The sequence below is a fragment of the Amblyomma maculatum genome, chromosome 6 (genome assembly GCF_055883805.1).
Source record: "Amblyomma maculatum isolate TAMU_Amacu chromosome 6, ASM5588380v1, whole genome shotgun sequence".
NCBI lineage: Eukaryota > Metazoa > Arthropoda > Arachnida > Ixodida > Ixodidae > Amblyomma > Amblyomma maculatum.
The window spans coordinates 86,701,600-86,714,382 of NC_139349.1; the positions used below are offsets into that span (position 1 = coordinate 86,701,600).

Here is a 12,783-nt window from a genome sequence, read left to right on the forward strand (position 1 = left end):
AGTGCCCTCCATATCTTGGTAGCAAATGACCATTTAACAAGTGTGGCAGATACTATGCCTCTCCCTTCCTGTGAACCAATTATTATTATTAAAGCAAGCAGTCATTGCCCATTGTTCTGTGAGCTGTCGTCATAGTGCTCCCACGAGGTAATGTGCATGCAACAGTAAAATGGGATAGATTACAAGTGAATACGACTTTTATGACTGCTCTTTATTTGTGCAATATTGCACTCACAGCTGCATGCTCCTACACCTTTCCTTGGCCTGGTGTTGACAATTTCATTGGCTTCTGTTGAAGGGTGTGTCTATGCCTAGCGGTCGACTTCACCAAAGACAATGTCCAGGGTGCCTGCAAGAAAGAAGCACATTTTTTTTTAAACTTTGCATATTGTCAAAACCACCTTCTCACTGGACAGTTTCTGGTTGCTACAACTAGTACAAGCAGTCTAATTCTGTCTTGCTGTTTTTTTTTTTTTTTACTATACTGAGTGAAAGCTAGTGAAGCAGAGCTGCATGTCATGCTTACTTTTGCTAGTGTGGGACTCAATGTGACTTCATTTTTTTATTTTTGCCTAGATGCTAGCACAGTTGCCGAGATAAATTAGTATTCATTGTTCCAAAGCTACAAAGATGCCTATTACAGTAGAATTGCAGTAAATCAATCTCTTAAGTCCTATCAGCCTTGTGAGTGACAGGAAAAGTGTGTTCATTTGAACGTATTAGCATATGCAACTGTAGCAGGCCATGCAAGTGACAAGCCCTGGCAAGCAAAGAACAACCACGCAGTGAATGCAGTAGTTATTTGGCTCCTCTGCGACAGTCAGGGCTCCCCTCGGAATATTTTGAGAGGTGGACGTTTGAGGAAAGGAGGATGTTGATATGACAGCACAGCATCCCGCCTCCCCACCTCCACCTCCAGCACACCTTCAGCACATTCTGTGCCTCAATGCCTCGCAAGCGCTAGAGTGCATGAGGTTTACATTTGCATTGCCCGAATACAGGCCTTTCGACTGCACCACACAGTGGCAAAAACTAACCATTTTAAAGGCGTAAATATGCCAGATGAGTAGGCTCTGTACTAATGATAATAGTATTGCATGGAATAGAAAAGGCAGCTTTTCAGAAATGTAATAATGAAATCAAGGGAACGAAGAAATGGGTAGCTGCTTTGTGAATACAGTAAAACGTCATTAATTCAGCCTTCAAAAAAAATTTTAGAATATTCGAAAGTTGCAATTATCAAATGACCCAAACAACTGTCAAAAACGGTTTGCGTCGCAGCAATTTTATTTAGTGGGCACCGTGAATATGGTTGTCTATGCTTTTGAGACTAAATATAAGACTCAGTAGCATTGGTACAGTAGAACCCCTTTATAGAAAAGTCACCGGGACCAGTGAAAATCTTGACTATATCAGTTGTTGGTGACGACATGGTCCTGAAGATGCTGCCTAGTAATTAAATGGCTACTTACTGAGCACGTCTTGTTGCTTAATGAAAAAAACACTAAAATACCTTCAATCTCTCTTATCTCTTCATGCCAATTTTTTTAAAGTTATAAAATTTTTTGTTTAAATCTGGTGGAAGTACCGCTTAAGTATGAGGACAATGGGGCTATGAAAAGAACACAGTTTGATTTCATGTTAAAACCAAAACCTTGCATGAACACTGTACGATTTTCTGCTATTTCTGTCATTTAAAAGGCAATAGATGATGAATGCGCATGGCAGTCAAGTGCTGCAAGACTGCACACGCTGCACCTCCACTTCTTGCCAGTGATGCGAATGTTCGGCTTTTTCTTGCCTTCTCTATTTCTCACTGTAGTTTTACTCTTACTTTCTGAACTAACCGCGCCGCTTTCATTCCATGTTTATAGACATCTTTACTTTTTTTTTCCGACGCGCTGCATGCTTTTTCTCAATGCGCCAAGGCCTACGTAAAGTTGGCTTCTCCTGAATGCTGATAAGCCTGGTGGTGAAGCCATTTAAAAGAACACAAGGTGTTTGTTGTTGTAGTAAAGTGCGTTTAGGTGCATTTTACTATAACCGATTATTACAAAACTGTATTTACTATAAAGAGGCAAAAATGTACAGTCATCTATAGAAGCTGAACTGGGACTTCAGTTTCAATTTATATGTCCAAGCTTTTCTATACCAGAGTTTACTATAGAGGGGTTGTACTGTACTTCGTTACAATGGGCCTTTTTACATTTTGAGGATGTTCAAACTGCAATGATTTGGCGCACTCGAAAGTGTGGAGGAGGCACATGGATACAAAAGAGAAAACTGAGCAGACATAACTTCGTGGCGCCATCCCGAAGTGAAACCAAAAAAGCCAGTGACGTGTGTTGCAGTGTCTGAAATGGCGTGACTGGCCACATCACAATCGCAGGAAGTTGTCCTCAAGGATAGCAAACTGGAAGTAGGCACTGGTAGGGTGGTTAGAAAGGTGGGCAGTCAGCTCATCTTAGGGAGAGCCCTGGTGATGGTAATCATGACCAGACATGGGCATCCTCACGAGGGTGAACCCTCATGAGGGTGTCCTCACCCTCACCTCGTGAGGATCTGACTCGGTGAGGTGAGGGCGAGGGAGGATCGGCGCTGAAAAATTTGTGAGGACGAGGGTGAGGGAGGGCAGAGGCGATGAGGGGAGGGTGAGGGAGGGAAAGATACAGAGTTCGAGGGGCGAGGGAAAATGTTCAACGAAAGGCGTAGTTTCTGCAGTGAGAAAAAACGCGGCAACCCGAAAGGCAAGAGTGACAATACACGTTCTTCTCCACTATGCATGTGTTGTATAGAAAACAGATGTACTGGAATGGGACACGGGCGCTGCAGCTATAGAGGAAGCAGGAACGAAAGCCACAAAATTGCCCCGGCGCTCGTGGTGAAGAAAAGTCTAAAGACGACACTAGGAAGCTGCAGGGAGTCACCGAGAGCGATGTCGCTGCTTCCAGCCTCACAGTACACGACGGGACCGGCAAAGTACACAGGACAACCGTTTCTAACTGCTAATGTTCTTTGCCATTTAGGGAAAAACACTCTCAGAAAAAAAAAGCCCGTCCAAAATAGAGGGGACGCGCAGAGAAACGAACACAAAAGACAGAGGTGGGGTGATCTTATCTGCTGGGGCCCTGCCACATGTTTCTCTTCTTTTTCCCCGTCCGGATAGCTTGCATGAGTAGCCGACGCATGAGAAGTGTTTCTTGACAGTGTTACTTGACTGTTTGGTTAGCAAGGTTTTGCATAAAACTTTCATAAGTTGTGTAAATTACAATTTGCAACAAAACCAAAGGAAAATGAACAGCAGTGAATTTGTGCTGATAATAGCTGCAATAAAATAAACCGCAGTTCAATATCAGTTGCAATCTTTGTCATGCGTTTGCAGAAGCAAGAAGTATTTTCTTGTTTCTTTTACCATTTTTCGCTTTGTTGTAAATTAGCAAAATTGTCAAATCGTGCATTAATATGTGCGGCTCGTAATTACAGCGCATTGTTCTTTCTGCAATTTCTATAGCATTAAGTTTCACTTTTTTTATTTTCTTAAGACAGTTTTCTTCAGATGGGTTTTAACATAACATCGATTTGAAAGTAATAACTACAGCGTATGAGCATTAAACACAATTTCACGAAAGAGTTGTTTCATTTCCAGTATCCAGTTATACAGTGTTCTCATTTTGTGTTAACCTGTTGAAGTCCTGTACTGGAGTAAGGTTCTTTAATATTCTTTGCTTTTAGCATTTGCTCTGTATTTGGAATAAGTTTAATGCATGGAAATGCTCGACGATCGTAAGGCCGTATGTTGTCACAGACTCACGCTTGAGGGGGGTATGACAATGCTGAACCGGTTTAATTCTTTGCCGAATGCGCTTTCGGGTTGGGTGCGCAAGGGTGCTTGCAGTTCTTGCAGTTGTTGCTGTTTGCAAAATCAAAGCGTGCTGGAAGTATCAGCCTCGCTATAAAAAAAAGAAGGTATTTTAAGCCATTAGTTAGCTCATTCCAAGGTTCTTAAGAAGAGCATTGCTAAAAACTACCTGCATGCCGCTCTTTACAAATCCTGCCTACATGAAATGACATGTATAGCGTGGATGTCTGGCTGCAAACACTGACCAGTGCAGGATTTCCCTTTGAGGTGGTCACCTCTGTTTTAAAGGACCTTGCCAGAGATGCCAGGGATGTAGAGCAGCACCGCTGCGCTGAAAAAGCGCAAGGTACAAGATCCGTTGTCATTCCATATTACTATCAAATCTCCCACTGCTTAAAAAACGTGCATGGCTCAGAAAGGTGACGTCCTGGTAATCGTCACTGTATCCGAAAAACTGGCTGGCTTGTGCAATATGGTGCAAGGAAAGCACAAGCAGCTAAGGATGCAGTATCAAACACTTAGGCAGGTTCATCCAGAGGGAGAGTGCCATCGTTTACCATATACCGATTTCCTGTGTCAGAAGTTACACAGAACAAATTAGATGTTGCAGAAACGCCCCACTTCAGAGCTCCACGCATGAGTAGACGCACTGGCGGGGTGGTGGTGGGGACCTGGCCGTCGATGTCGTCAGTGTCGTGGTTCTGTTCCAAAGGCGTGCGCCTCTTTCCGTGAAACGACAATCTTGAAGAAGTTTGCGTTCAAACTGAGCAGAAAAGTACACGAAGCGTACTACAATAAGATGGAATTCACCATTTGTGTTAGTAATAGAAGCTTCCGATAACTTAAGGAGTCGTACGTACGGCAACGTGCCAGTGTTCTTATTTTGCCATTAATTAATTTGCCAAGATCAACTTCACTGTAGGGGTAGACCACGTTTATGTCGGCTTTCAACAGCTTCTTATCCAAATCATGGTTTCCTGTGTTTGGTATGTCGCGATATAAAGCGAAAAAGTGATCTAGGTTCAATGCTGCCGAATAAGGCAACCGCTGAACTGAAATTTTTAACTGACGCAAAGCAGGGTTTAGATTCAAGGAAAGCTACAAAACATCAATTCACATTCGGTTAGAGAGGTCCGTACTGAGTGTTTTTGACCTATGAGATGAGAGGGTGACGTCGAAGTCCAGCTCTCCAGGACGCTTAAACCTCGAGTAAGACCCGCTGCCCCAAAACCACGCAGGCACATTTGTTGGGTTTGATTAAAACGGGCTGTAATTGTAGCTTCGGACTTTATGAGAACGTTTTAATACGTGTCACTACATTTTCTTAACATAAAGATGACCAGCTGAGATGAAATACCTTTATGCATGCCGCTAAGGCTAGAGTCGCGCCAGAGAGCACCTGTCACGCATAATGTTAAAGCGCCTGCCAGGTCTGAAGAAGAGGAAGACTCTTCGAGGGTTTGCGTGATACCTGCTCTCGAACGCGCAGCACTACCTCAGCTTCAGCGCCCCACATTCACTCTATGACTGACTCAATATTAATAAAGCAGACAGCTGAGATAAAAGTAAACCCGGTTCCGCGTAGTCATGGTATGTCCTAGGATCTCCAGCTGGCAGGTTGAAACTATGACCACACTGATTTTTGTACACCTGATTGTGCATAGCCATTTCCGTGGAAGGAAAGAGGCCTCCTCTCTTCCGTGGATTTCCCGTGTTGTTGTGCAAGCAGTTGATCGCTTCTCATGTGAAGCAGTGGAATGATCAGCGAGATGTCTGCTAATTTTTCTGTCAATTGTGCCAAACACACGCATACACCATGTGTGGGTTGCTAAGCAAACTAAAAACGAAACAACGAACGCCACTATACTCGTACTAGGCCGCAGGAAGACGTTACATTCGGCGGGCTACAGTGTTCTACAAGGCTGTAAGCCGGAACGTTGTTAGCCGGGGCGCACCTCAGCCTGCACGCCCGAGAGCTTTGGTTGGCGGCTCTTCGTTTGAAGACCGCTTGGGAGGGCGACAGATAACGCACAAAACAATCAGTGTGCGCCTGGCTTTGCACCCTGTGGCAATGCGCCGACGACAGGCGCTAGACTCCCCCCACAGCGAAGGCAGCTGTCATTAGGAAAGCTGTTCAAAGCAGAAAAAAAATAAAAATCTCCGAGCGGTAGGCAGACCAGGCACGCTGGTCCACGGCTGGGCTCAAGAGGCGGCTTTGGCTGGTCTTATCAGATCTCCCTGAGGCACTGGGTGGAGACATGAATGGACGTGGCAGCATTGCTCTCGGAAGAATACACACGCGTCCACCACCGTGCGTTCCTTTCCCGCTCTCTCTGTCCAAAGAAAGGGTCTTTCTTCAGCCCAATGTCTCCACCCCCCCCCCCAAAAAAAAAAAAAATAATAATAACAAAAAAAAAAGAAAAGCGAGCTGCAGGAACGGCTGGGGAAGCCCTTCAGTTTGTGTTGCTGTGTCCTTTCGATTGGACCACTCAAGTTGCTGATGCTTGTTAAAGCAACACTTTGCTGCGCTGTTGCAAATTCTATATGCTCAAAGACGTCCTTGTACTATGTGCTCGAATAAGTTTGAATTGTGGCAGTGTCCTCGGATATTATTGGGAAATGTGCGGTCCAAGTGAAAGGTGTGTACGACGTCATGCAGGTTCCAGGTGAGTTTCATTATTTTGCCGCTCTTGCCTTCACAGTGCAGACAATCCGTTTTCCGGCTTTTGCATATGCGGGTTCTATCCGGAATGAAGCGGATCAGCTAGGAGATGTGAACTTAGACGAACTGATGCAGAGTACTGATTCCGGCTAATTGGCATATATGTGTTGCTCTTCTGTTCCCGTTCTATAAGCACTGCTTTTTTTCATAAGTAATCCTAGATTTAAGCACACTACTAAGGAAGCATAATCAAACCTTATTAATCAAATTCTGGCCTGTTCACTTTGCACATCGTACTGCTCTCTCGTATAACTTTAATAAAAAGTGAAAAAAAGAAAAAAACGATTTTATGCGACAGAGGCGGCGTTCGTGAACCCCAGAAGGGCAGCAGAGTTGCGTGTTTCACTTTGCGTTTTCGGTTTGTTCTTGGGGGAAGGCGGGATGCGATCGGGGCACATCATCGGTGGCACCTGCGGCACCGTGTCCTAACAACCGCATTTTTACGCGGCGTTTCCCAAATGACACTGCATGTACATGTCTGAAATTGTCGAGCACGGCCCTAGGCTCACATGCTATGTCCCTCCATCCCACCCCCTCCTGCGAAGCGATCGAGGGTCATTACCCCCTGACTCCCTCGAAATTTACGCTTCTGTGTGATAGCGTTTTTCTGTTACTTGAATTAGATTACATTGTTCTGTTGTCTAATATGCCGTATACGCCTCATGCCTTCCGTCTGCGGCTGGTTAGAAGTTAGAACCTCCTCCTTCCTCATGTGCTGTGTAAACGTATTTCATCACTCTATCTCCTTCAAACACATGGAGTGTGAACCGGTGGGCATGTCTGCCCGGTAAATTACGGCAGTGGTTATTTTTCTTCCTCCTCGAAGTTTCGCCTTTGATTGGCATGCTTAGAGCAATTCCAGGATTGTTCTTTGCACTTTTCACAACCTCTGGTTTCCATGTGCAGTGCATATCTTAATCTCAGCAACTGTCGATCGGAACAAGTACCAGACGGCTTTTTCCAGTGATACGCTACAGCATGAACGCAGCCCCGTCATTTATTTAAGTCCATTATTAGCTTCGAGAAATTCGGATTGCTAAATGATCAACGCAGCTTGACATTGCCGAAAACAGACGTAGAGAAGAATAGTTGGCGCTTACTTTGGCTCACTGTAACATTGCCATAGATCGAAAATAATGAAAAATAACAAATATTAAAACTCCTGGGCATGAGGTTGAGGATGAGGGAGGGCAAATGAGATGAGGGTGAGGGTGAGTGAGGACCAGCAATATTTTTTAAGTGAGGATGAGGGCGAGGGAGGGCGAAGAAATTTTTTTAAGTGAGGGTGAGGGAGGGCTGCCGATTTGAAATTGAGGGCGAGGGAGGAAAGGCCAAAATGAGGGCATTTGCCCACCTCTGATCATGACACCTGATCATGCTTGTGGTTGCTAGTGCCATGAGGATGTCCAGTTTGCCATCTTCAGAGGTTGGATTTGTAGAGAATTGTACTGCTAATTATCGGAAAACAAACTAATGGACACTTGAGCTTTGCCTTAAGAGTAGATGTGATGGTGTGCATTCATTTATTTCATCCACTTTCTTAGCTATGATGCGATGACTCAGCACATTTAATGTGCCAAACTGGCACAAGGACTGATCACTTCCAATTTTTTAGTTATGGACTGCCACACGACGACTCACCACTTTCAACATTTAGCTATGGCAGACTATGATGCAGTGACTCAGCACTTTCTGATGAACTTTTATTTTTTATTCTAATTTACAATTTCTAGTTATATTCTTTTTCATTTATTTAGCCTGTTACTTTTAATTATTGATAATTAATTATTGCTAGTGCCATGAGGATGTCCAGTTTGCCATCTTCAGAGGTTGGATTTGTAGAGAATTCTGCTGCTAATTATCAGAAAAACAAACAATTAATTATTCATTTATGGTTTTAATATTAATCACCCATCATACTTGCCATTCAGCATTTATCGATACACATTAGGCCTCCATTTTTCATGCCGCATACTGAACATTTTCGACAACTCCTGACAACAAAAGAGCCGAAACTGGGGTATGGTGACAGTATTGCAGCCGAACAAGTCTTACCCGCTCTCGCGTAACAAAAGAGAGGAAGTCAGTAGGATTAGTTTCTGGTGAATTTCTTGGCCACCATGGAGGTCGCCATTCCTTAAAATTGTTACTGCTTACCAAGGTTGGCTAGGTGTGTTATCATGCCTCGATCAGTGATGTAGTAATAGTATAGTGGGGCATAAAAAATAAGAAAAATGATTCCGATGGCAGTTGCGTGTAACAGGCATTCCCAATCTGTGAATGGAACTTGTTGATCTACTACACTTTTTTCCACCTTTTCTTTTTGATTGTACCTATGGCAGCACGGGAGTAGTTTATTATAATGGCCATAGACAAAGTGGTCGAGTGGTGCTGATGTAGTTGTCTATAACTACCATGGAATTAACGACAGCAGCTACATACACACCCATGTTTTTAGCGCACATCAACACATCTCCAGTACTGTTGCCTGCACGAAGCAGTGCATCAGCTCATTTTGAATGTGCTGCCTTTATTTCAGACGGAGTAATCTGAATGATTTTCATTCTCTTTCAAGTTGAAATTACTGAGATTTGACTATGCACTTTGCTTATTTTTGCAGTCATCATACTTCATTGCATTGAATTATACTGTAGAGCAAGGCTCCCTGTTCAAAAACTCGAACGCAGAGTGGAAGAGAACTCACCAATGATTGCCACAATGTCAGCTAGCATGTGTCCTCTACCGATGTAGTCCAACAGGGCCTTCAAGAGGGAAGAAGAAAAGAATGAAAGGCAAAGTTATGATGTGTATTTCATGAGCTCTACCTAGGAACAGATAAAGGTCAACTGAACTGGCTTCAGTCTGGCTCTATTATATATGCCTGAGCGATTAAAATAGGAAATATTCCTCCAGCTTTTTGCAAAGAACCCTGAACTGTGCCATGCTAAAGAACTGACCGCCTGAAGCGAGTTAGGGTATTTCTTCACTCTAAGTCATTGGGGCTAGCAGTAGAGGTGGTTATTATTTAAAATATATAAGGAGACATCACCAACTGCAACTGCTTCACTGGACTGTGAGCTCTAACTGCCCTATGATCAAAGAAAATAGGAGAAACATTGATAAGGTTTCATTTCAATCATTACTTTGTGCCAAAAAACACTGCACAAACTGTACATTAGGGCATAGTGCTGTCAGGTCAACAAAAATATGTACTGAATATGGGAACTGGGAATAATGTATGATTGTATTGGATCCAAGCATGCCACAATTTCAGGCACCTGTGAGACCAACAGGGCTGGAAACAAGTCTACTCTTCTCTCACTAATCCAGTTACCCAATACCGGCATCCTGTACATGGGTAAGAATTTGACACTTATCTGGGGCGTATGCATCACAGTGACATGTAGTTCTGATTAGAACATGCAGCTGTTTATAAGGTCAGGCACATCAAATCTGCTGTGAACAGTTTTGTACAGTTTCGCAGGAAATTACATGCAGCTCTACTTGGAACATGCAGAGACAAGCTGTTAACAGGGTCCGGCACATAAATTCTGTCATGAACAATTTCCTACAGGAAACAAGCTTAACACTGCCTACCGGCACTTACAGTCAGGATAGATTCTACACTCAGTGTACTGCCCATGTATATATTCCCAATCAAGCATTTCTGAATGGCCTCGATGTTTTCAACATAACAATCGAACAACTGGATCTGCGTGATGGAAGCAAATTCCAGTTGAGGTCTAACAAGAGCAAAGAAAAGCCTCATTATTGCATGAGAGGTCACCTTGTCAAATGCGAAATCACACTTAGCACGTTAAAGATCCCCAGGTGGTCGAAATTACTCCGTAGCCCTCCACTACGGCCCCTCTTTCGCTCTTTCCACTTTCATTCCCACCTTCCTCCCTTCCCTTACGGCGCGGTTCGGGTGTCCACAGAGCAAGTGTGACAGTTACTGCGCCTCTCCCTTCCTGTGAACCAATTCTTCTTCTTAATTTAAAAGCACTATTTGAAACAATGCAGCATAGTGTTTAATTAAAACATGAGTTAATTAATTAGAGGTAAAACACGCAAAATCGTAGAGGTTAATGATTGGTGTCAATTGATAGAGGGTGATGTAATGTGTACGAAAAAATAATTAGGCCGGTAGGTTAATTAGGTAATTAATTAGAGGCAAAAATAAAAAGTAAAGGCAAAAATGGTCTCATTAGCGAATAGCTTGGCGCCACATTTGAATGTATCAAATAATAAAATAGTTAATTAAATCAGTCAATTAGGGTGACGTCACGCAACCGGAAGTAGAGCCGAAAAAGGGCATAGGAAGGGATTGGCGCGCAATTTGAAAGTACCGAAGACCAAAAAAAAGGGAAAACAAGAAGTGGATGAATGTGATGTCACACAGCAGTAAACAAGGATGACGTCAAGATGTGACGTCACGCAACCGAAAAAAGGGCATAGGAAGGGATTGGCGCGCAAATTGAAAGTACCGAAGGCTGAAATGGGTAAACAAGTGAATTAATGTGACGTCATGAATCCGAAAGTAGAGCCGCGTATAGGAAGCGATTGGCGCGCAATTTGAAAGTACCAAAGGCTAAAATGGATAAACAAGAAGTGAATTAATATGTAGAGGATGTGACTTCCCGCAACCGGAAGTAGAGCCGAAAAAGGACATAGGCAGGGATTGGCGCGCAATTTGAAAGTACCAAAAACTAAAATGGGTAAACAAGAAATAAATTAAGCAACTCGATGCAACCAACACCAGCATCCGTGCTTTCGCATTACTACAGTACAGATTCTGCAGTGCTTTTTAATGTTTTCTTATAGCCTGTGGGCGATGACGGCACCGGTAGCTCGGAGGCCACGCAGCGAAATCTAATGCGTTCCAGTTTGTGTTCACCGAACGCGCTGTTTGCGTTCGATGCAACTCAGGGGCAGTCCACCGTTACGGTGGGTTCAGACGGAAGAACCGGAGCGAGGACGGTCCGCGCGCGTCAGCACGGACCTGGTGCCAAGTGACCACGCGTCCGCGTGTCCATCCGGCCGTCGAGCATTCACACGAAGCCAGCGGACCATCCGCGTGTACCCTCCTCCCCAGTGCTGTTCGCGTGCTGCCGAAAACCTTTCGACCGAGAGTTTCAACATGGACGCCGAGCGAAAACGTTGTCTTGCTGCTCTGGCTGTTCTACGTGAAGTGTGCGAGGACGACGAGGAAGCGAAAAAGCGGCGTTCTTTATTGCAAGAATCTTCAATATTCCTCATCGATGGTCAACTCTTTTCGCTATTTCGCCCATAATAAGCACTTGAAACCGAGTAAAGCTACAACTCTGGAACACCCACAAGCACAAATAACGATGCACTGCAGCGAACACTGAGCGAACGACGCAGCGCATGCACAACAAACAATACCCCGCTCGAACGGAATACGAGACGAAAAGCGCAGGCGTAGCAACGCGGAGGTAGCAACGATAAAGCAAGAAGAACAACAAGAATCTCGATCCGCGCCGGATGCTCGGTCCGCGTCCGCGCGGACTGAAAAAGGCGGTTGGCATATTCAATCCGCTCCGCGATCCGGGGCCCCGGACGGCCACGCCGCTCTCTCACCGTCGCTCAGAGCAGTGACTTCGGCGTCACGTGGGGCGCGGGTAGAGCTGACGCGCGCGGACCGTCCGCGCTCCGGTCCTCCCGTCTGAACCCATCATGTAATAGCGCTTCACACACGTGGACAATGGTTTTTCACTTTCTATATTTAAATTTTGTTTATTTTTGTACACACACCTTTGAACCCCCTTTTTCCTTTTCTGATTTTTTTCAATGATTTCAGTTAATCAATTACATTCTACATTTTCTTGATTAGCACTGAGAAGCACTGGCTTTTCATTCTGAGCATTTTACATCTTTAAAGCCCCATTCTCCTAATTTTTTCATTTTTATTTCTACATTTATTTATTAGTTATAATTATTTCCTTAATCGCCATCGTCTTTCACACACCTATCAATCATCAATCACTAGATCCATAAATGACCATGACACGATTTTTTCATGCAGCCCCCGATTATTTCCGACACGCGGTGCTGACAACTGCTATAACGCCGACGGCTTTTCTGTCGAAAGAGCTGTATACACTATCGATTAAAAAGTAAACAAGCGAAACAGGTTGTCTAGTAACGTTTTCTTGGGCGAGCGGGGTACCAGCCTGTAATC

At 44.2% G+C, this 12,783-nt stretch overlaps 1 protein-coding gene across 1 annotated transcript in view; it reads right to left on the reverse strand.

The window, feature by feature from the left end:
- Positions 1-311: 311 nt before the first annotated feature.
- Positions 312-12,783, reverse strand: part of LOC146186205 (NADH-ubiquinone oxidoreductase 49 kDa subunit-like) — a 37,687-nt gene continuing 25,215 nt past the window's right edge. The window contains exons 10-11 of the mRNA XM_084608000.1: positions 9,286-9,343; positions 312-349 (exon numbers count right to left, since the gene is read on the reverse strand). Of these exons, the coding sequence (XP_084464126.1) occupies positions 312-349; positions 9,286-9,343 (96 nt within the window). The remainder of the gene's footprint in view (positions 350-9,285; positions 9,344-12,783) is intronic.